This window comes from Eumetopias jubatus, unplaced genomic scaffold (genome assembly GCF_037043125.1).
Source record: "Eumetopias jubatus isolate StellerSeaLion01/CBP00866 unplaced genomic scaffold, mEumJub1_p1.0 scaffold_7, whole genome shotgun sequence".
NCBI classification, from domain to species: domain Eukaryota; kingdom Metazoa; phylum Chordata; class Mammalia; order Carnivora; family Otariidae; genus Eumetopias; species Eumetopias jubatus.
In genome coordinates, this window is record NW_028274813.1 from 25,401,557 (window position 1) to 25,424,806 (window position 23,250).

General features: G+C 57.3%; 2 protein-coding genes across 3 annotated transcripts; one reads left to right on the forward strand and one right to left on the reverse strand.

Moving 5' to 3' along the window:
• Positions 1–939: 939 nt before the first annotated feature.
• VASH1 (vasohibin 1) lies at positions 940–21,086 on the reverse strand. 2 transcript variants are annotated; one of them, XM_028097516.2, is made up of 8 exons: positions 21,019–21,086; positions 19,219–19,529; positions 13,551–13,639; positions 12,352–12,411; positions 10,853–10,927; positions 7,502–7,883; positions 5,813–5,925; positions 940–4,891 (listed from the first exon to the last, which is right to left on the reverse strand). In XM_028097516.2, the coding sequence occupies exons 2-8, from the start codon at positions 19,519–19,521 to the stop codon at positions 4,819–4,821; spliced, it is 1,095 nt and encodes a 364-aa protein (XP_027953317.1). In that variant the 5' UTR covers positions 19,522–19,529; positions 21,019–21,086; the 3' UTR covers positions 940–4,818. The 2 variants fall into 2 exon arrangements, with proteins under 2 accessions (XP_027953317.1, XP_027953326.1); XM_028097525.2 differs by lacking the exon at positions 21,019–21,086 and having other exon boundaries at positions 12,352–12,408; positions 19,219–19,940.
• On the forward strand, positions 20,677–22,947 carry LOC114204417 (uncharacterized). Its single transcript, XM_088025159.1, has 4 exons — positions 20,677–20,688; positions 20,823–21,323; positions 21,691–22,232; positions 22,558–22,947. The coding sequence occupies exons 1-3, from the start codon at positions 20,677–20,679 to the stop codon at positions 22,105–22,107; spliced, it is 930 nt and encodes a 309-aa protein (XP_087881285.1). The 3' UTR covers positions 22,108–22,232; positions 22,558–22,947.
• Positions 22,948–23,250: the final 303 nt, after the last annotated feature.

Genomic DNA, 23,250 nt, shown 5'->3' on the forward strand with positions numbered 1-23,250 from the left:
TCCATATTACTCACAGATTCTGATTACCTTTACTGAAAGGTCTTTTTTGGGTATCATTTAAATTGGACTTAAATGAGCCTGTAAGTAGCAAAACTGCCTCTCTCTGGATGCTCTACAGTCTAAGACGTTTGTGGATTCCAGCAGGCTGCCTCTCTTCCGAGCTGCCATGCTTTACTACCACGCCCCTGAAAGTCAGCGAATCTTGCTGTTTAGCACAGGACCTTATGGGGATTGGCTGGAATAAGGAGGAGGAAATGCCCTACCTCTTCTTACAAGTGCAGGTTTTACTCTCAGCTGAATGAAAGGAGAGCAGAGGAAGGAAGGGTACAGGTGAAAACTAAAGCTGTGGGGTCTAAAAGCTATTTTTGTACAAGTCTGGTTGCCATGGTTGGGCTAGTCTTAAAGCATGGGAAGGGGCCCAGAGCCGGAAGGAGCAAGGGTGATGGGTGGAACCAGAGGTGTTCTCCAAGGCGGTGGCTTTAGCCACCATAGATTCTGTGCTGAGACTGTGGGCAACTGTGCTGAGCAGGGACTTCAGATCCCTGTTGCTGTGGTTTTCTGAAATAACCTTTCCTCCTAGGGGAATACTCCTTCCTCCCTCAGTTCCTGGGGAGCTGCTGGAAACTGGGATGGGAGGAGCAGATGCCGGCCTGCGGGGCTCAGGCTGGCTGTGTGAAGGAGAAGAGTTCATTTCCAGCCAGCAGGAAAGATCTCCCAGGCTAGGATTAACAAGAGCAGAGTGGCGTAGGCAGGCAGAGGGTGATAGTCTGGGACCCCAGAAGTTTCACGACGACTACAGGGGCCTCAAGTTTTCCTGTTGGCTGGTTTGGGGCTCCCCTCATTTCTGGTCAGGTTCTTCCTGGAGCCACCGAGGCTGACACTGGTGGGTGGGGTGGGCTCTAGCCCCAGCTCCCAGGGGGAAGGAGACAGGCTTCCACGTGGTTTCTGCCCAGCCCGTGCAACCGGAGCCAGGGAGCCTTTATTCATTTCAGGAAAAAAGTGAGCACAGCAATGAGAGGGGTGTAAAAGTGAGAGAGGAGGGAGCAATACTGACACAGGAAGAGCAGGAAGGACTAAGTCTGGTCCCACAGGCAGCCCAACACAAAGCTTAAGGGAGGGGCGGCCCCCATCACCAGGGCCCTGGGCCAAGCACACCCGAGAGAAAGGGGAACTTGGGACTCAGGAGCACCAGGATGTGGCAAGGGGGTCAACACTGGGGCTTGCAGCTAGCACCGCAGCAGCCCTGCCCGGCCTGGGGTGGACCCCCTCCCACCCTTCAGCTGGCTTCTCAGCGGGAACGAATGGAGATTGCAGCACAGGGGTGCTCTGACATGAAGAACACAGTATGCCGGCCCAGCTTGCACTTCCTGTACTTCGAGGCCAGAGGGTGGGCCTGGGGATGTTGGTGCATCGAAGCCAGAAAGCCACCCAGGCAGGAGACCCAGGTGGACACAGACACATGGGCCTCTGGGCACGCTGCTGACCAGAACTGGACCCCGTCTCAGAGCCAGAAGGTCAAATTCGAGATGGAAGGAATGGGCTGTGTGCTGACAGGGCCCGAAACCAGACCCAGCTGATCTATGGCCCTTTCTGCTCCTTGGAACCCTGGCCCTAGCTTCATGGCACCCAGGCCAGGGGGCTGCTACTCTCCCCATGCGGCCATGGCCAGGAAGGATGGGGGCCTGGTGCGATGGGTGAGGGAACATGACAACACAGTCATGTGTTGAGGCCATGCGAGGGAGAGGACTGACAGGTGGGCAGGAAGGCTCTCTGAACCCAGTTTCCCAGTGTTCTGATCTAGCACTGAGCACAGGGAGCTGGGCTTTGGGGAACAGTCACTGCCACCCTGACCCACCTTCATTAAGCAGCTTTTTCTGACCTCACCTTGGGGACTCCTCGGCCAGCAGCACCCCCACCCCCAACTGCTGGGGGCAGAGGAGCCCCCACTGAGTGCTGGAAGGCAGTCCTGAGTCAGGAGCCAGGCCCCTGTTCCTCACAGGAAGTGAGATGAGGTGAAACCAAAGATGGTGACTAAGGCCCCAAAGTCCTTTCCTCTGCCTCCCCAGAAACTCTGCAGTCAGGCCAGCCCCAGGGAGCAGAGCCCGTGTAAACACGCTCGGGAGGGGAGGAGGGGTTGCTACATATGAGAAAATGTGAAACACAAATTACAAAGCACCGCTGTATCCTGTGGTGGCCTCCACCGGCCCGAGGGCTCAGCGAGGAAAGGGAGTGCGGGGGGCTATCAGCTCAGGGTGATCAGCTCCCTCTTGGAGGCAGCAACAGGGGTGGGCCTCATTCCACTTCCTTCTCCCCAGACGGCTTTGGCAAAGGAGTCTATGGGTTGAGCAGTTTCCTCCCGTCTCCCTGACCCCAATCCCCTCTCACACGCCTTCCCTCAAACCCTGGGCTCTACAGGGGGTCTGAGTCCCCTCCCCTGGTGATGAGTGGCTTGCTCGAGGCAACCACAGGTAGACCTGGAAAAGGCCTCATTCTTTTTCAGCTGCACACCCCCCAAAGGGAGCCATCTCTGCCTCAGGCCAATGTGGGGAATGTGGGGATCACCACTCCACTCCCTGAGAACTGGGATGGGATGGGATGGTGAGTCAGGGGTCACAATGGCCCTTGAATTGACCTGGCCGGGGTACAGTCCAGGCGCAGTTTAGGTGCCTCCCCAGGGCCTGGTGACCCCTGAGGAACCCAAGGGACTGCCCATCTGACTTCCTGCTGGGCCTGGCTCTGGGCCAGAAGCTGCTGGTGTGAAGAGCTGCCAGCCTCTGGTGCTTCCCTGATGGGCACTCACATTTGCAAAGGCATCCTGTCTCCCTCCCTCCCTCTTTCGCCCCATCCATCTCCCTATCCATCTCCCTAGCAGGCTGGGAGTTGCTCAATCTCCACTCCACCCCTGCTGGTGACCCTCGTGGGTCTCTGGTCTGCAAGGAGAGTGAGGAAGACAAACATGGGCCCGCTGCCCTCTCTGGGAGCAGCTTCAGTGGCGAGCATCCTGCCCTGGCCCAGCCCGCCCTGGGAAGCCTAGAACTTTCGCGATTTCCACCTCAAAGCATCTCAGTGGACTTCTACCCAGCACCAGCTCTCTCTACTTCAGAGATTACAAACTGGCATTCTCTTTCATTTTGGGTTTTTACATTTTCTGAACTGATTGCCAACATTTAAAAGTCAGGATATTTCACATAAAAATCCAGAGTTCTGGCTTCTGAAAAAAAAAATCAATCTGGCAATGCAGGGCCCCTCTCTGAGAAGAGCTGAGCAGCAGTAGTGCCTACCCAGCCCGCAGCCCTCCTGTTAATGCCCTGCCTGGCCCTGGGGGCGTGCGAGCTTACCCCTCTAGTTGTGATCCTCCCTCTTGCAGGGCCCAGGCCCTGGCTGAATCATAGCCTCTCAGTGAGAAGAAACCTTACCGGTCATCTTATCTAGCTACCCTCCCATAACCTGATTCCTCTCTACAGCTTCCCAACAAGTAGCCATCCAGGCTTTGCTTGGATACTTCCAGCAGCAGAGAACTCACTATTCCCCAAGCAGCCTGATTCCAAATTCTCCCCCACATCCTTTTCTCACGTACACTCCCCAGTTCCCAGGCTCTGCTCCTCCATGGTGGCCAGGTGCACCCTTGCCCTACCACCTCCTTGTTGCTTGAGCCTCTAGAACCTTCCCCCAACCCTGCCAACTTCTTTCCACTTCTCACTCGCCTGCCAGGTATCTCACACTTGACAGGCAGACTGTGCAGACTCCGGCTGTTCAGATTCTTCCCTGACAAGCCACACGCCAGAGGCCTGATCGCCACTGGTACCCCCAAACCTAGATGGGCTGTTAAATGAGGGGAGACAGGCCTGAGGCACAGGCATCCTTTTCACAGCAAGGACCGAGGTAACAGAAAGGGGGAGTAGCAGTGCCTCCCCCCAACCCTTGGGGACTGCCAGGGGATAGCCCCAGGCCTGAGTGTCCCACTCTATCCCCAGCCACAGTTCTTGGACCCACCAGGCCTGCTCAGTCCCTACAGTCACACTGAACCCAGTGCAGCTCTGGGCCTTTGGCAAAGCCCAGCCCCTCTGCAGGGAGCCCCCCAGCTTCAGGACCAGGCAGAGCTGGACGAAGCAAGGAGACCAGGTAGGGGCCTGGGATCTCTTCCCCCAGTGGTCTCTCCTGGGCTCTCTTACAGCCCGCATAGCATTGTCCGTGGGCCACAAGGGCATGAGGGCTCTCCTGGGCCATGGGCTCTGCTCTTGGGGCAGATGTGGCCTTGTGCCAAGCTCCTGATACTGGCCACACAGACCTTTCCCAGGATGATTTCTACCCTGCTTCCCGTTCCCTGGGTCAAGATTCTGCCAGGGCAGGCAGAACCGGAGAAACACCTCCAGCCCTCCCCAGACCCCACCCCCATCCTGCCACAGGCTTAGTGGGGCTGGGAGATTTCCCACAGACAGGATGGATTCAAGTTCCAGAGAGATGCCAGCAGAGCCAGCCACTCCTCCTGGCCAGCCTTGTGGGACTTAGATCTCCTAAGCACTGGCCTTCTGGCGATGGGCAGATCCATTAGTTTTTTAAGTTTTCCCCAAACACTTTAAACTTCAGTTATCAGGTTAAAAATTCCAAATAAAACACTAACTGCTTCTTGGCCCAAAGTTAGGGGTCTTGGCCCAGTGGGAGGGGCAGCAGCTTGGGTGGCTGAGCTGAGACAGACTCTTCCTGCTGCCTCTTGCCCTGCCCCCCATCACCAGCCCCTCCCTCCCCACGAACGAGGCTGGTCCTGGCAGATGGATCCTGGCCCCCAGAAGTGGCGAGGCTGGGGTACTGCCACGTGCCTCACACCCGGATCTGGTACCCATTGAGGTCTGGCATGGCTTTGGGCTCAGAAGGCTTCTTTTCACCCGATGGCCTGCAGGGAAAAGAGAATGGAGAAGGGGTAGGGGTGAGTGGCTTGGTGGGGGGAGGGGAGAAGGGAACAAACAGCGGCTGCTCCCCGTAGCTCCCCCTCCATTCTTCAAGGTGCCCCAAAGGCAGCAGCAAAGTCCATGTGGGAGTGTGTTCCTGGGACCCCGACCTGCCTGTGCCGTCCTGTGTGTGGTCCCGACACTCTCTTACAGGCTCCTGCTCTTTGCTGGAGGCCCCCTCCTCTGCGACTGGCTGTGACAACTCAACCCTGTGGCTATCTGCACTGGGAGCTTGTTCCCCACCAAAGCCCCCATGCCCCCACCCCCGGTCGAAGGGAATGACACAGCCCACGGGAGGCCTGCTTGTGCCCCTTAATCATCCCGGAGCTTTGACTCCTGAACGACAATGATATTAACGCAAGAGCCAGACCGCCGGGTAGGAAACAAAGGAGAGGAGGCGGCCTGGTATTTTAATGGGATGTTTTTGCCATCTAGATCGAGGCAAACACCAGACTTGCAGGGGCAAAAGTTAGGTTCAAAGCCGCCCACCAGCTGACATCTGAGGTTAACCTTTCCCAGCGGTGTTCCTGGGAGAACTCATTGTCTGGCAGGAGCCCACCCCTCCCCGCCTCTCTCCCACATAAGCTGCCTCTGACCCTCTGTGTGGGCCCCTTGCTCTGGCACCAGGGCCTCACACGGGGCAGCCAGTGGGCCAGTGAGTGTGGTTTTTGCCCCGGGGAAACGGGACAGCAACCCACCAACCCACATCACCTCCCTCGGGCCACGGGGGCGGGAGGGGGGGGGAAGGGGGAGGCAAAATAGGGAAGGGTGGGAAAAGGGTGAGAAAAACACAGGGCTCTAGAAGATGAGAGGAGAAAGCTGCCTTCAGGCTCCCCCAGGCACGACCCCATCACCCCATCCCTCACCGCCTTTCGCTGCGGCTGTTCCTGCGGTGGGGGCTGGACTGGCACCGCTGCGGGGAGGAAACGTCCTTCTTCCGGTCCTTGGTGGGGGAGGGAGGGCCGGTCCCTTTGCCAATCTTGGTGTGGAGGAAGAAACAAAGACACCCTTAGGGCTTTTCCCCAGAGCCCCTCCTGCCCGGAGGCTGCCCTGTTCCCAGGGTCATCCCAAACCTGTTTCCTAGGAACTAAAGCTGCCAGAGCAAGGGTTCCTCAGCCGGGCAGTCTGCATTAGGGGGAAGTCACTGAGCTCTGTGATACTGTAAGAAGCCCTGGAGAACAGGGCCATTACCCATGCCACGTGAATGCAACAGCTGGGGAAGCAGCCTGGGTCTGCATTCTGGGTTGGGATCCTACCAGTCCCAAGGGGGACACTGGTAATCTTGAGCCAAGCAGAAGCTCAGACTGGCAGCCATGTATGATTAAGCAAGCATGAGAAAAGCAAATGAAACATCTTTCGTATGTCATGATCAGCTTAGCTTGAATTTTCAAAACCTGGGGTATACGGTGGAGAGGGGCAAATAATGTGGGGATCCTTAGCACCATATAGATTGGGAATCACAGTGCTAAAGAATAGGTGACTCTTGGCTCCAACTCCGGGTCTCACCTGCTCCCTCGAAGACCCCCTACGACCCCAGCAGCCGGAGCCAGGGCAACTGGTGTACGCAGGTGAGGGCCAGCCCCCAGAGCCGCGCAGGGCCACTGCACAGGGAAGGTGCTGTCACTGCACAAGGTCGTGCCTGGGGCCTGGCAAGGCAGGGCAGCCGAGCTCAGACCGGCCCTGCTGGGGCGCTGCCGGCACCTGTGACATGACCATGTCCCCCATCTCGAGACTGAGCGAGCGCCTGTCCAACCTCATCGCCTGTGAGCAGAGCTCTTGGGCTCCTTGTACCTGTTTCCTGCCCTGAAAATAGAGCTCCTCCCTGCCACCAGCTGCCTCCTGGGCTCTTTAGTGACTGACCAGTGGGGAAGGGCTGAGCACCCAGGAGGGGCCAGGCAGGCACCAGGGGAGGCTCTCCAGTCCCAGGGCCACCCAAAGAGAGGCCAAGATTCTGCCCACTGGTAGGCTGGGGGTGGGCAAGCCTCTCAGCAGCTCAGCCCACCTGCTAGGGTACAACAGCCCCTCGCCCTCCTGCTCATTGCAGGTGGGCAAGAGGGAGAAGGAACCACCACCCTCTTCGTCTTCCCATGGTATGCCTTCCTTCTTGTTTCTGACTTCCTCCTGGTCCTCTACTCAGTGCAGGGTTTGGGAGGTCAAGGGTCAGGATATGCAGGACTGACGGAGGCTCCTTGCACCTGGCCCTACCTTTCCCTCCAGACAGCCCCCGATTTCCCAACCAAGGGCTCCACCAGAGAGGGTCTCAGCCCTGCCCTTCTCCCCGGGGTGGCAGACTCGCCCTCCACCCACACCCAGCTCACCTGCTGCTTCCTTCCAGACCCTTCCCTGGCCCGCCCCCCTGAGGGAACCCAGAGGCAAGCCCCATCCGCCACGGAGACTCTTCACCCCCATCACCTCCCTTGAGCCTCGCTCCACCTCTGCTGGGGTGGGAGCCAAGGTGAGGGGGGGCGGGGGGCACTCCCCCGAGAAGTGGCGCACTAGGAAGCAGCAGCCCTTCCGTTTCCAGAGCCGGGCCCAGGGCAGGCGCCCGCACTGACCTTGAGCCGCATGTCGCGGGCGTGGCGTTCCAGCTCCTTGCGAAAGTCCTCGCGGCCCAGCCTCTCCACGTCCAGCACGGAGTGCTTCCACTCGATCTGCTCCACGCTGTGCGGGTCGTGGGACACGCACTGGCCCAGCTTCACCTTCTTCAGCACGTGCCAGCAGCGGCCGTAGGCGGCCTCGTAGTCCAGCACAAGCTCGCTGAGCGTGCGGAAGGCTGGCGGCTTGTACATCAGGTCCTCGCGCCGGCTCATGCCCAGCGCCCCGTAGCGGCCGCCGAAGTTCACCCCCAGCACGATGTGGCGGAAGTAGTTCCCTGAGAAGTAGGTCTTGAAGCTGATGGGGAAGCGCTCCAGGGTGGGCATGCTGTTGGTGAGGTAACTGGGCCCGCCAGCCCAGCTAAGGAAACAGCCGGCAGAAGCGCAGGCGGGACCCTCCGCCCTGGCTCCCGAGGGCGGACCCCCAGCCGGCCCCACCCGCATCCCGTCCTCCCGCCTGGAGCCTGGCATGCAGTAGGTGCTCAATAAAGTAACCTGTAGGGTCAGGGCTCTCAGTCATTCGTGGCCGCTGCGAGAATGTCAGGCAGGGCTCGCAAACTATTAATAGCTAACAGTGAGTTCCCCACTGCAAACTGCAGAGCTTTCCAGAAGCCCTCGTGGCTGGAGGAGGGATGAGAAAGGCTTGCTGCCCGCAGCCCTGTCTCCCTCCCTCCCTCATTCTGTCCCCTCACCCGCCCCCCTACTCACTCGCAGACACATGCTGTCACATTCGCTCTCTCTCACACATACCTTCCTCCCAGATGCACAGGCAGTTCTATTCGCTTTCTCTCACTGCTGCCCCCCAGTACACACTCGTGCTTGGCTACTGCCCTTCACACCTAGCCAAGCTCCCCGGGCCCGGGAGGCCCACACAGCCTGGGCCGCCTGCCGGCTCCAACCTCTCACGCCGCCTGCCGCGCTCCTTCAGTCTCTCCGACCTGGAGTTCCCCACACCCCCCAGGACCTTCTGCACCAGCTCTTCCCTTTAACCAGGGGGCCGGTCCGTGTCCACCTAAGCTGGCCCCTCTCACGCCCTAGGCTCAGCCGCCATGGCTGACCTCCCCTTCTAATGCAAGTCGGCTCTCCTGTTTCTTTCCTCCATGACACGCTCACCACAAACTGCAACAATATTACTTATTTCTTTGTCCGCTTGCTTATTTTTGTGTCCCCTGCCAGAACGATTTTTGTGTCCCCTGCCAGAACGCAAACTTCTGAGAGCCGGGACCTCGTCTGACCACGTTCCTTGATGCCTGTCTGGGGCTTAGCCCAGAGCCAGGCACCTAAGAGTTACTCAATGAACTCTCCTTGAACAAATGAGTAGAAGGGGATGAACAAACAAGAGCTTGGAGCAGATACCCTGTACAGGCACTGCGCCAGGTGTCCTCTATGCAATGACTTGTCCGGCTGTCCTAACCACCTTGCACGACAAGCACGGCCAGCGTGCCCTTTGGCAGAGGAGGACTCCGAGGCTCAGAGATGTTAAGGGACCTGCTTGGGGTCACACAGCCAGTAAGCTGCAGAGCTAGGATTCAGGTCCAGGTCAGCCTGCCCTCGAAGTCTGTGCTTTCGGTCGCTAGGGTACGTACTGAGCCCGGCTCCTTGCAAGGCCTGAGGATGCACAGATGAACAGGGCACACGCTCAGGGCTCAGCAAGGAACGGCCCAGGAAAAAACTCAGTACAGGGTCCGCTGTGTGTGCAGCAAACAAAGGGGCTGTGGCAGTTCTGTGGGGACCACGGGGAGGGGCCCCAGCCGAGATGGGAGCTGCTCTTGTCATCTCCCTGTCCAGGAGTCTCCAGGTAACCTCTGAAAGGTCTCTGGGACCATGTGATCCTGCCTGGGTCAGCTTCAGGTGAGCTCTGCCTGGGGGGGGGGGGGCGGGCAGGAAGCAGAGTGTCCCTCCCCTCTCCCACAGTGTGGGCGGGAGCCTCCACCTGGGGGTGTGGCCCCTGAAGAAGAGAATGTGGGCTCATGAAGGAGGCACTGGCAGCGGCCTCAAGTTCTAGGGCTGGCCTCAGGCACATCCCCGCCAAGAACCCTTTGGACTGGGCCAGGCTTCTCAGGCTCTACGGAGGTGGGCCTGCCTCTCAGCAAACCACCGCCACGGTGCAGTTAGCTCTTGGGGCCTCTGCGGGAGGGGGACTGAGGAGGCACCCCTGTGGTCTCTGTGTATAATTTCAGGTAGGTATGTCCATGAGGGGTGGGGGGAGTGCCCCCTTGGATCACAGTCCTCCTGGAGAAGCCGAGCTCCTGGCCTGACCATCATGGTCTCCTCCCCGATCTGTCCCAGGTCTGTTCGGCAGCTTGCCCCCTGCCCTCTCTGCGGCACTAAGCCAGGCACCTGTACCCGGGGGTGGGGGGCACACAGAATACTTAAGAGCTGGGAGGTACTGTGGGAAGCAGGAGATGGGAGGGGTGGGCAGAGACGAATCCAGACTGGCCTGGACTGGTAAGACTGAGTGACGGGCACATGGGATTCACTGTATTATTCTGTCTGTACAAGCTTAACATTCTCCATCGTGAAACAAAACAAAAGGCTATAGCTAAGGCACAGACAAATTAGAACAGAGAACAGGCCATAAACACCTGTCTCCCTCCTGCTCTGACGTGGGGCTGATCTGTTCCACCTCGCTACCCTGGTGACCCAGCTGTAGGCCTCAGTTCTGCCCATTGGATGGGGGGTGACCCAGAAACTCTGCTTTGTTAAAGAGGCAGTTTTGTTTCAAAGACCCCATCCATCATTTCCACAAATCAACGGGTCCTGGAGATGCCGACATTTGGGCATTTAAATGGCTTCTCCCAGACTGCTTCTCCGAAATGGCACGACAGCCTTTGTGAGACAATATGCCCTGATTTGGGGGCTCAGAGAACACAGTCACTGTGTCTACATGACTCAAAAAAGACCAGCCTAAGGGCGCCTGGGTGGCTCAGTCAGTTAAGCATCTGCCTTTGGCTCAGGTCATGATCCCAGGAAGGGATAGAGCCTGGTGTTGGGGGGGGGTCCCAGCTCAGCAGGGAACCTGCTTCTTCCTCAGCCCCTGCCCCTCCCCACTGCTCATGCGCTCGCGCTCTCTCTCTCTCTCTCAAATAAATACAATCTTAAAAAATAAGGATCTGCCTAAGAAGCCTGGAAAAGTTAGCAACTGAGGTGCTGGGGACTGAGTCTGCCAAGAGCTCTTCACTTTGGGACCAAGTCCATGACTGCTGGGAGGGCCTTGGGGCTCATTCAGCCCTCCCCTTCCAGAGGAGAAAGCTGGAGCCCAGAGAGGCTGAGCCCACCTGCCCCTAGTCTCCAAAGGCCAAGGAAGGATACATTCCCAGGATCACAGCTTCCAGGCATTTGATTGGCAGAGCCTCTTTGGTCATTTCCTTGGCCAGGTCCATCAGCCTGGGGGGAGGGAGGCAGAACCATTAAGGACACAGCCTCCAGTCCCTTCCAGTGGGGGAGGGTCAGCGGGAGGGAGCAGGTGGTCTAGAAGTGCCCCCTCCCTTCCAGCTCAGGGCCAGCAACCCCCCCGCCCCCCACCAATCTGTCCTGAGCCTGAGTGGTAGAAGAAGAGGCGGGGTGAGGGGGGGCATGCCCTGGAAAGCAGGTCTTGGACACCCACGGGTCTGGGGGCCTTCTATGAAGACGGTGTTGCGGGGGCCAGCGGGAAAGCATGCCAAGGATGCTGGGGACCCTGGCATTGCTCTTGTCCCTTTCAGAGCACAGTGAACACCTATGACTCAACCATGGCTTCTCCAAAGAGCTTGTAATTAATTACAACTGCTCCCCCGCAGCTGGCTGGCTGCCCGGGGCCTAGACACAGGCTCTCAGGCAGTTAGCTGCCCAGCGACAACCCAGCCTGTTCCTGAACTTGCAATTCAGGCCACTTTGAGACAGCCTATCCCTGAGGCCTGGTTCCTTCCTCCTCATCAGATGCTGCTCCCAGGCCTGGGAATGCAGCCTGGCCACTGGCCCTGCCCAGGAAGGTGCTGGATTCCCCCATCGCACTGAGGCTGGAGCGGGGCCCCCAGCACCCAGCAACCACAGGACGGTGAGAGCAAAGCTTCTCCGTTAGAGAGGCTGGATTCTACCCACGGCTTTCAAGAAGGGGTAATTAAGTCATTGAGCAAGCAGACCATGTAAAGTATTTTTCATAAGAAAGCAAACATGGACAGATCGTGTGTGGAGAAAGATGTAAAATTCACATTAATTTTTAAAACACAGGGTTTTAAACTTTGGGCTGAGCCCCCAGACCCAGCAGTGGCATTCACCCTCCACTCTCCTCTGCCTTTGGGGCTTCTTTGGGGTGAAGCCTGCCCAGGGTCTACAGGGGCTGGCGGAATGGGAAGTGCCTGCGGGGTCCCTGTTTCTCAGACACTGGGCCCTGTACTAAGTGACTAGAAGAGTGTCCAATAAGGCAAACGGGGTGGCAGACAGGTCCCCTGCAATGGGGAGTATGCGGGCAGTTGCAGGGGCCGGAGAGAGTGGGAGGCCTGGCTCTCTCCCACTAGGCTCATTGATTAAAAAAAGAGAGAGAGATGAGGCTAGACATCTACCTGGGACACCCTCTGTCATCACCAAGGCAGGCTGAGGGGCTGCCCGTCACTCTCTCAGCTCAGCATGGATGTTCCATCAAGGGAGCCCTGGATATTCATCTTGGGCAAGAGTTCCCCCTTTAGGACAACCTTAGAACCCCACAGTGGTACTTGCCCCCACTGGCTGGGTCCCCTGGGAAGTGTCCCTGTCTGCCTCTCCCCAGGCGCCCCAACCTGGCTGGGTGCACTGTTAGCCTGGATGCAGAGAGACAGGGTGCTCCCCAAACTTACCCTGTCAGAGGTCTGCTCTTCTTAATTTCAAAGAACTGTGTCCCTGTGTGATTGTACCTGCGGGTACCAGTTAAGGGCTTCCTAGCTGGGTCTGGAAGTGCTGCGTCCCTCTGCCCCCACCCATGTGCCAGACCCTGGGCCCAGCACTCCCGGGGTGCAGACTCGGTAAGAACCCCACAAAGTGCTGCCACAAGGCACTCGAGACTGGAACACCGGAAAGGAGAGGCCAGCACAGCTCTCCCCTCCAGGCTGTGAGCTGTGGAGCGGGCAGCCAGGCCGGCCAGGGCTGGGAGAGTCAGAGCAGACGCTCTCAGCAGCATGTCCTTGTCCAACCAGCCGAGAAGCAATGTGCATGGACAGGAGGCTGGAGCTGGGGAGATGCATCCAGTGCAGCTAAACTGCCCAGTGCTGCTCCTGAGCCAACGGCCTTCCCCAGTTTGTCCCACAACGTCCCCACTGGGACAATGGAAGGGCTGGACCTGATTTCCAGTAATGAGTCTGTCTTTTCTCCTGCTCAGGCCCCATGCCTGGTCCTTCCATCCCTGTCACATCTGCAGCTGGCAGGGCCTAGTGAGAGGACTCAGGACACACAGCTCTGGGCAGGCACAGGGGGCGGAGAGGCCCAGAGCAGGGATACTGGGGAATCAGGCCTAAGGGGGGGTCAGGTCTTTCCATGCAAGGCAGCTGGCCTCCTACAAGGGAAGAAAGAGGCAAAGAACTAGGAGAACGTTCCAAGATGTGGAAGTTACCTCTTAGAGTGTAAAATCCTTTTTCTCCTCCACCTGCCTCCTCCCATCCCTTTCAAACAGCTGTTAAACAGCCCCAAGGGAGCTCCCCCTCTCTCTTGCCGGGTCCGGATGGACAGCAGAGGAGGAGGTCTTGGCTGGGGGACCCGGGCTTGACAATCTCACCAGCAGGCCCCTCAGGAGACATTTACCCTGTCACACGGAGGACGAGGAAGTGGGTGGCGGAGAGGCCCGTGTGCGGCGGGCACTCATCCGAGAAAACCCTCCCGTGGCCAGGCGGTGCCAGCACCCTCGAGGGCCACAGAGATGCGCTGCGAACAGCACTCTTGGGCGTTGTGGCCCTGGGCCGCTCTGCTGATGCCTCTCCAGCCCCGTCTGGAGATGGGCCCCCCTTGGTCTTTGGACCAGCAGGCCAGCCAGATGGTGGCCATGACCCTGAACCTGGGAGGATACTGCAGCTCCCTGATGTAGCGCTGCACGGCTTCCAGGCGCTCAGGGACAGGCGTAGAGGACTGGAACGTAGGCACACTCGGTATGGGAATCTAGGGGTGGAGAAAGAGCTCTGGTCATAAGAGGGAGGCTCACCCCGGAGCTTCCAGCCCACCCGACACCCAGGATTTGCCCCCAGAGAAGCTGCCGCCTGAAGGCCTCCCCCTTCCCTCCTGTCCTGACCCTCTGTCTTTGGCAACTGCTCCCAGAGATTCTGGTCAGGCCCCCACCAAGGCCATTTCTCTCCCTCCTGGCACTCGACAGCATTTCTAATTTGGAGCTTATGTTGATGTTTCGATTTTATGCTTCTTCCATAATTTTAGAAAAACACAGGTTGGCTCACCAGCTGTTTTGAATCTTAAATATCCGTCAACTTCCCGGCTCAACAAGAATGTCAATATTGGGGTTAATTTCATTTGTGTTCGGGGTTTGCTCTGGTTCAACTGTTGGATCAAAATAGATCTACCTGGTGTCGCCTTCCCCCCAGGGCCCTGCCTGGGCTGGGGGAGTGCTCCTTCCGTGAGGATGAATGCACCCCAGTATCACAGAGTGTTGGAAGGCACAGGCCTTCTACCTGTAGCCCAAACTGCTGAGGAGTCGGTCAGTGGTCGCTGGTTGGAGGATCAGGTTTTGGGACAGGCTTTGCCAGGGATCTATTTGCCATGGCCTCGCTGCTTTGGAGGGGTTTCGTGGAGGCACAGGAGTCCCCCTCTCAGGCCAGGGGTCCTGAATTCTAGCAGTTTGGCTGCAACAAGTCAGTGAGGCTGAGGTGGCCAAGAGGAGCACCAACTAGGGTTCTCTGGGGTTACAAAACAGATAGAAGGTAGAAGAACCCGGCTTTCAGAAACAAGGCCCACCTGTCTGGGCTCCCCCTCGGCCACCAGGACATCTTGCTGGGAGGTGGCCTCAGGCTCCTCACAGAGAGGTCTCCCCCTCTCCCCCTGAGGTCTCTACTCCACCCTAACCCCCACCCCCAGCCCACATGGAGCCCACCCAGCAGGGCTGGGGCTGCTGAGTCTCAGGCTGCACGGATAGGGCTATGTGTGAGCCAAAGGGTAAAGCAGGAGCTCCGTCTGTGTGACCTTGGGGTAGGGCTGGGGTGGGAGAGGTTCTGCCTGTCGTGAGATACCGAGCCCACAGGGCACAGCCTTTTAAATGGCAAGGCTACCACGGTTGAAGACGCGGGAGGGAAGGCCCGGTTGGGAGAGTCCAGAGCAACAGCTCTGTGTCAACTTCCTCTCTTTGCTGGTCCCCTCCTTCCCGTCTCGGCAGTCCTGAGCAGCAGACACTTCTCTCTGGAGGAAGCTATTTCCCCTTTCACATCACACTGTGGCCCAAACTGACGCAGCCACGTACAGTCCCCAGGAGGATAAAAGTCCCAGGATTGGGGGGAGGGGCTCTCTCCCACTTCCTGCTTGACCACCGAGGGCCAGATGAGCTCCAGAACTCTCTGAGGGCCTGGCTTAGCCTTCCCCGTGTCAAGATATGGGGTGAGAGGGAGGGGAGAGAGGAACTGGAAAAATTCCTTCGCAATGTGCTGTGAAGAGCATGGCGCCTGACCTCCTCAGGTGGAAGGTCCCTGAGAGGCAAGTGGGTCGTCCCCTTCTCGACTGAGGTCATCCAGGAACTTCCAGGAGCTTTGGATAGAGACTGAAAATATGTCCCCCTTTGAGACAGTCCAGACAAGGAGGGAGCTCCAGTCAGAGGATCCTTCACTGACGCTTACCAGAGCCAGCCTTGGGTCAGGGCATCACCTGCCATCCAGACAGAGAACCTAGGGATTGATTACTCTGGGAGAAGGCAAGGACTCTAAGAGAGGCAAAAAAAAAAAAAAAAAAAAAGATGTGGGATTCACAAGTGGGGCCTCAAAGGCCCCCACCACTGAGGCTTAGCTGGAAGGAGCTGTCTGGCCAGCTGCATGACTCACGTTATGTGTGTTAAGTGATGCAGACAGCGCCGACGCTGTTCTTCTGAACGTCCACGTACACACTCATTCGCTCAAAAACAAATACGCAGGATTCCGTACATCCAAACGGCCACGCCCGCTTTAGGACTGGGGGCAAATTGGTAGCCTGGATTTGCCCCCTGGCCCCCAGCTACAAACCAGGAGCCAGGAAGTGTCAAAGGGTGGTTAAGTGGGGTACGTGGCAGTGAGTGATATCTACTACCCAGATCTCTTCGGGGACAACTCCTCCTCCACTACCAAGGCCAAGGGTTACCCTTGGTCCACGGCCCCCTGAAGTCCTGAACTCTACTAAGACAGTCTCCCTGGTAGAGTCCATTTCAACCAGCCCAACAAGGAGGCTTTTCAGGGAGGTGGATCAGCCCGCAGATGAAGGTGTGGGCAAGAGGCAGGACAGCCTGGAGGTTGATAGAGCCGGTCAGAACCAGACCATCTCAATCCAAATCCCAGCTCTGCCATTTACTGTCTGGCATCAAGTTCCTGAAGGTCTCTCTGTGCCTCAGAAGCCTCATTTGTGAAATGGGAACCGTAACAGAACCAACCTCACAGCATAAAGGAGGTGCTACACGTCGAGGCCTTAGAACAGTGACTGGCACAGAGCAAAGGTTCGATTCCTGCTCAGCGTCACTTACAGTGTGGGCCAAGGCGGCTGGTCAGCGTGTGTGGATACCGGCAGTGTTACCTTTTTGGAGGAGATGTCCAAATTCCCATTCTGCAGGAGCTCTGTGGCCAGAGCCACCGTCAGAAGACCAGCAGCAGCTGGTCTGGGAGAAGTGGCCCCTAGGCTTTTAAAGGTGGTGGCAGCTTGGAACATCAAGGAGAGATTCTTATGAAAGGACACGAACTGTTCCTGGACCTGAGATCCTTTTGGAAGCAGGCTGCCCTTCAACGAACTGTATCATCCTCTAAAGGATGCTCCCCCAAAGCACCTGGGGTGTGGCCACCACACCCTCAGGCCTTGCTCCATTTGCTGGGCACACATTATGTGCTCACCTGGTTTCCCATGCTCGACTTCATCAATCCCTCCCCAAATCCCTTGGACACTGGTGTTGCTACCATCCCCATTTTACAGCTGAGGACACTGAGGCACAAGGAGGTTGCATGCCTTCCTCACACAAAAACAGTTATGAGAGAATCAGGATTTGAATATGCTAGATTCTTCTGCTGAGCTCTTTGTATCACACTACACTACAGGGCTCCCAGGCTGAGCCCCGGGCAGGGGCCGGGCAGGTAGCACAAAGGGGGAAGGCAGGCGGGGAGGGCGTGGCAGGGACTGTGGCCAGTTGGGAGAGAGGGAACTACTCCTCAGCTCCAGCAGCCAGCTGCTATGTGGGATCACAGATTCTCTGTTCCCGGATCTTCTCATTTTCTGAAAAGATGCCCACAATCTGGATCTTTATGTGAAATCTCCCAATTTTACACTTTGGCTCCAGTGATCTTTTAAAACAGAACGCCATCCCAACAAAACAGCTCTTGGGCCCGCCATGATGTGACCTCTACAGAGAATGCCTCCAAGGGCACGGCCACCCAGGAGGGGCCAGCCCAGGGGTTGGTCGTCTCTGCTGCTGGCACTCTGGGATCCAATCACCGGTGCCTCCCAGACTCTAGGGCTCCTTTCTATTCTGGGCTAAGGTCCAAGAGGAACCCCACAGAGACATCCAGCTTCTCTATCTGTGACCTTTGTCACATGGTTTAAGGAGGGAGAGTTTGGAATTTTTCCAGTCTGCTCACAAGACCCCTTCCACACCAACCAGACTGTCAGTCATGACATCCCCTCCACACCCAACCAAGAGCTTCATTTTTCATGGGTGTCCTCCCTAGACGTGAAGGTTGAAGATGACAGGATGACATTATAGACCAGTCGCTAATGAATTCGCGAATTTTTTTAGTCTTTGGGAGTGGTGACAGTTTTGCAGGGAACCATTCACACTCTCCCACAGCCCGATTCAGACATAAGCAAGGTGCTGGAGAGCTGTCTGCTAACCCCCGACTTGCTGTTGTTTGGGAGAAGCGTGGGGCTCTGGCCCTCTTGGCGCCGACACCGAGTGAAACCTAGCCTCCCCTCCTGAGGGAAGATGTGAAGAGAGGTAACAAACCTCCAGTAACAACTATGGCCTTTGACACGTAGTCTCTCACTGAATTTTCCCCACACTCCACTCCATCGCACAGGTGAGAAAACTGGCTCAAATAGGTCGAGGGCCTGCTTGAGTTCACACGGAGAGGCGGGTGATCAAAACCATCAGCCGTATCCTTTGACGCAACGCTTCCTTTCCAGGAAGTTATGCCAAGGAAATAATAAGAGACGGATCCCCAAATGTATGTCTTAGAATGTTCGCTACCGTGTTCATCTTAAGAATAAAATATTAGAAATAATGTCCAATCACAGGGGATTAGCTTCCTAAGTTCCAAGTTTCTACATAGGGCAATTATGTAGCCATGCAAAATCAATCCATATTTTATTTCCCCAGGAAATATTAGGCCACTGCTCAGCCTTCAGCCTCTGAATTCCCTTTTCCCGGAAGACAGTTTCTGACGGCTCCACCAATAACTTGGTAAAAATGAAACAAAACAGGCTGTCTCCATGTCTATTCCACATGAAGGGCCGCTGTCCCTGGTCCCCTTCTCACCTGAGCCGGCACGACTAAGCACTGGGCTCTGACCTTTGCCCCAAGCGCTTTTCTTTGGGCATTTCTGCATGGGGGAGAGTGTTTCCTTAGTCTCAACCTTAATGCTAAAAAAACACAAAAATTATGCATGCGAAAACTTCAAGCACTCTTTCATCCAGCAAACACACACCAGTGCCTGTCCTGTGCGAGGCGCACAGAAAGCCCTGGAAAGACAAAGATGAATGAGACACAGCCTCAGCCTTCATGGGGGACGCAACTAAAGGACAGCCATCATGGAGCCAGCCCTACACGGAAAGATGATTTAACTTTACTCCTCTCCAAAGGCCCTTTTCGTACTGCCCTGCATCTCACATCCAGCAGAGCAGAGGACGTGGAACCCGAAGACCTGTGGTTGAGTCCTGGCTCTGTGTCCACTTAATGGCTGTGAGACCCTGAGTTCCTACCTGAGTTTCCATCTGTAAAATGGGACCCCAAGCCCCACTTGTTCTGCAAGGCTGTCTGAGAACTCAGTGGGATGAGGCACGAAAATATTTTCTCAACACTTGAAGCCCTGTGTACTCCTTAGTCCTTCATTACCTCTCTGCCCACACAGTTCATTGGCTTAGCAAATAAGATATAAGCCACGCTGGTGTACTCGTTAGTTAATCCACTGCCCTGCCCACAAAACATGGGTATTTAAAAAGAGACGGAAGAGGGGGCGCTTGGCTGGCTCAGTCAGAAGAGCATGAGACTCTTGATCTCTGGGTCGTGAGTTCAAGCCCCACTGGCGTGTAGAGATTACTTAAGTAAATAAACTTAAAAAAAATAAATAAAAAGAGATGGAGGAGTGCCTACTGGAAACAGGGTATGTGGACCTCACAGAACCTCAGGGGCAGTTGAGAGAAAATTCTTCTGGACAGGTACAACCTGTCTGTATTTTTAAAGTGTTACCATGCGAGTGGTCCCCTACCCCACAAAGGAAGGTGTGGTTTTGTTCTCCCAGCCCCAACATCACTAAAACCCTGAATACCAACCCCCACCCATACACATACACATCCCTCACCTTGGGCAGGTCTGTGGCCCCACGGATCCGCTGGGCCACCTTCTCTCCATCGGGGTGGATCTTGGCCACGTGCTTCCACATCCTTTCCCAGGTGGCCTCGTCCACAGGCAGCCCACCCCGGTTGACAAAGAAGGGGACGCCTCCATCTCGCAGGTCCTCTTCCCCTTCCTCTTCTGGCTCATCATCTCTCTGGGCTGAGGCCCCTTCGCTGGTCTCCAGACGTCTGACCCCAGAGGGGGCGGCAGCGACAGTGGGGGCAGCACCACCGCTGCCACCCCCGGCCACCTTCTTCCCCCCTGGCATCCCCGAATCTTTGACGGGGGTGGGAGAATGTATCAGGAGGCAGAAAAAAAAAAATAGGTGGCTCACAAGAGGCCTCCCACACACCAGCTGCAGAGATAACACATGGCCAAACAGAGTGCAAGGCGCCTTTAAGAAACCAGGGCGTGGCTCCTGTACAGTAAAATACTACTCGATAAGAAAAAAAAAAAAATCAGTGCCTCAACGTGAAGTAGGGGGTAGAGAGGTGGTTGTCCGGGGTCAGCCTTAGAGGCTTTGTTCTTTTTGTGAAGCGGGATAAAGAGAACACACCCCAAGTTGGCAGCCTTCACAAAGCTCCCCCATTTGACAGCGAGAACAATGATGGCAGCAGTCTGGGCTTGCAGAGAGGAGAAAAGTCGGAGGGAAACTGAGGCCAGACAGCTCCGACCTGCAGCCACAGAGGGTCAAGGCACCGGTGCCCAGGCCGACCGGGCGCCCCAAGTCCCAGTTTTGGAGAGAACAGATTCCTCTCCAAAATATCGCACGCTCAGGCAGCGTGCGCTCCGGGGGATATCGAGGCGACTCCCGGCCGCATCAGGTCGGAGCCGGGACCCCCGGACCGGAGGGTGGCGAGGGGCCGCGATTTCTTCCACGCGACGAGCCTGGGAGTCAAGACTCGCAGCTGGCGGGGCGCGGGGAGGGGGCGCGCGCCGACACGCTCATTCCACGCCAGCGGCCAACTCCCCGCACAAAGTGGGCTTTGTCTCGGCCCCCGTCCCCTAGCCCCCGGGAAACAGCAGCGAAGCTCTCAGAAGGGGGAAGGGCGCGGTGGGGAGCGCCAAGGCCCCTCCGGTCCCCAGCCCGGCGCGTCTCAGCGGGCGGACAGCGGGCACCCGGCGCCGCGCAGCGCCGACCGAGCCATCGTGGGACGCGGGTCCCGCTCCCAGGCCCGGGGCTCAGCGGGGCCGACTCGGGCGGCGCGCAGGGGCCAGGCTGAGGTCACCGAGCGGCGGGCTCCGGCCGCGCGGTCGCAGCCTCGGAGTGGCTGCGGCATGGGCGGTGGCGCGGCCGGGCCGGGCGAAGGATGCTCCGCGGCGGTCCGCTTGCGCTCGCGCTCCCGCTGCCCGGGCTGAGCGGAGCCGGGAGGAAGGACCTCCCGCGGGGAGGGCTCGAGGCTCGCGCAGCCACAGTCCGCGGATGGAGCTGGAGGCGAGTGACAAAGCCCCGGCGAGCGCGGGCTGCGCTAGTCCCGGGAGAGCAGCCGGCCGAGCGCGGGGTCCAGGCACAGATCGCGGCTCGGCTGCTCCGCGAGGCTCGGGCCACCACCGCCCCCGCCGCCCCAGGGCCCAGCTTGCGCCGGCCGCGCGCGTCCCCTGCCCGCCTGCCGCCCACCGGGCTCCACTCCGGCCCGCGCCGCGCATGCGCTCCGTCCCCCCCTTAAAGGGCCAGCGCGTTCCCGCCGGGCCCTCAGCCTCTGGCGGCCCGCCCTGCGCCCCAGGTTATCGCTAGGAGGCAAGGGGTCGTCCGCTCGGCTCTCACCTCTCTGTCAGGGCGCTGCGAAGCCGGCGCGGAGCCGCGGAGGAAGTTCGCAGCGTGCTGCACGGAGGGCAAACTGCGCGGAGCGCAAACTGCACGGAGATGCCGGGTTCGGGAGGCCAGCGGTCGGGGATTTCCTAAAGGAAGCACCTCGCAGGGGCCCTCAGGGGGTTAGGAGCGAGAGCTCCGGCCTGGAGGACCGGGTTCTAGACAGCAGTCAGAGTCTAGTTTCCTGCGGGACATCCTACAAATCGCTTCCCTCAGTGGGCCTCGGTTTCCCCATGTATCAGCCGAGCTCGTCACCCCGGGTGAGCGCAGAGTCCTCCTGGCATGCGGGCTCCTTAAAGGAAGACATCTGGGGGTTAGGGTCACGACTTCTGGAAGCGAAAGGGTTAAAAGCCACCCAGTTCCACCCCAAGACCTCCACCAGTGGGAGGGGCAGGCGCGGGGTTCGCCCCTAGTTGGCTTCCCTGGACCCGGCGGTGGACGCCCTCGTGCCCCGGGGCAGAGGGGCCGCTGCGCACCAGGGTTTGGGAACCGCGCGTCCCGTGGGAGTGTGAGGCGACGGTCCTGCAGGGTCCAACCGGCTCAGAAGAAGGAGAAAGTACAGCCCATTGCTGTGTATGGGCCCAGGACTGCGGAGACCCAAGGCAAACTTTTCTTCCCCCTCCACAGAGCAGTAACGCGGAAAAAGCGCGAAGAGGGAGCAGAGGGAAAGAACTTTCCGAAAGGAGACAGATAGCCATGGGCGCTTTGAGACTTCTCTCCTCTCTCCCACCAGGAGTTAGTATGAATGACAGTCTTGTGGGGGTGGGGGCTGGGGTAATGCAGATTCCTGGGCTCTGGCCTGCCAGCCCGCATATGTGGATTGTTCAGGTCTGTAACTGCTGCATTTCTCACCACCCCGTCTCTGACAAGCTGAGGTTTCTACACCTGGGCTGGGACAGAGAAGGCCTTGGAGAATCAGGAGGTGCTCAGTGGTTCCTCCTCCGTTCCCTAAAGTTATCCCTGGTGTTGAACTTCCTAGGTCCCCTGAGCTCCAGTAGCTACCTCTTGCTGCCTCCGGGGTCAGAAACCAAGGGTGATGAGTGATGGGAAGGGTCACGGGACTTCAAGAAAGCTAGTTAAGAGGCGCTCCTCTTAAGCTCACTGAGGCAAGAAGACTCCAAGCATGAAAACCACCAAGCGCCAACAACTGCAACCTACTCATTGTACAGGTGGGAAAACTGATTCTCAGAGAGCAATTCCTTCAAGCTCACACGGATAATAATTTGAACCGAAACCTTCTTTAGACACTTACTTTTCACCCTGCCCTTGGCCTCTTGCACTAGCTAAGTGGTTGTGGTAGTTTAAACATGTTTGCAAGTTCTTTACCACTTCTCTTTTCAAAAGATGTTGGCTAATTCCCCTCCCCTTGACTGTGGGCTGGGCTTAGTGACTGATGTTCTAATGAACGGAACGTAGTGGAGGTGATGTTATCTAACTCCTAAACTGAAGTCATAAAAAAGAGACGTTCCTCCTGTCTCTTTCTTACTTTCCCAGGACAGCCACCCTTGAACCTAGCCACCCTGCTGTGAGGAAGCCCACACCACATGGAGAGAGGACAGGAGGTGCTCTGGCTGACATCTCCAGCTAGGCTCTCAGCTCACAACCAGCATCACTCATCAGATAAGTGGTGAACTGAGATTATTCCACCACCAGCCTTTGAGTCTTCCAGCCAAGGTCGCAGACAAGAAGCAGAGATAAAGCCAACCTCGCTGTGCCCTGTCTGAATTTCTCTCCCACAGAAAACAAGAGATAAGAAGCGATCATTGTTGTTTTAAGCCAGTAAGTTTTGGGGTATTTTGTTATGCAGCATTAGATGATTAATTCTGTGAAACGACACTTCCTGAAATGACAAATAATAAAATGGATTTGGAGTCTTTATTCAAACATTCTAACAGGAAATAGTTACTGAGCACCTTCTATGTGCCTGGCTCTGTACGAGGCACTGGGGACACGGTGCTGAACAAGAGGAACGTGAGCTTTGCCCTGGTAAGGCTTATGGTCTACTACTGGAGGAGATGGTTAAACATGATTCTAGTAAAGTGTTTTGCCAGAGGCTTAGTCCAGGAAGCTATGAGAGTGCATACCCAGGGCAACTTGCCAGTTAAGTGGGTTACTGGGGAAAGAAGAAATGAATTGGATACAAGGCCAGCATGATCTAGCCTAGAGTTTTCTGGGATATATTCGTAG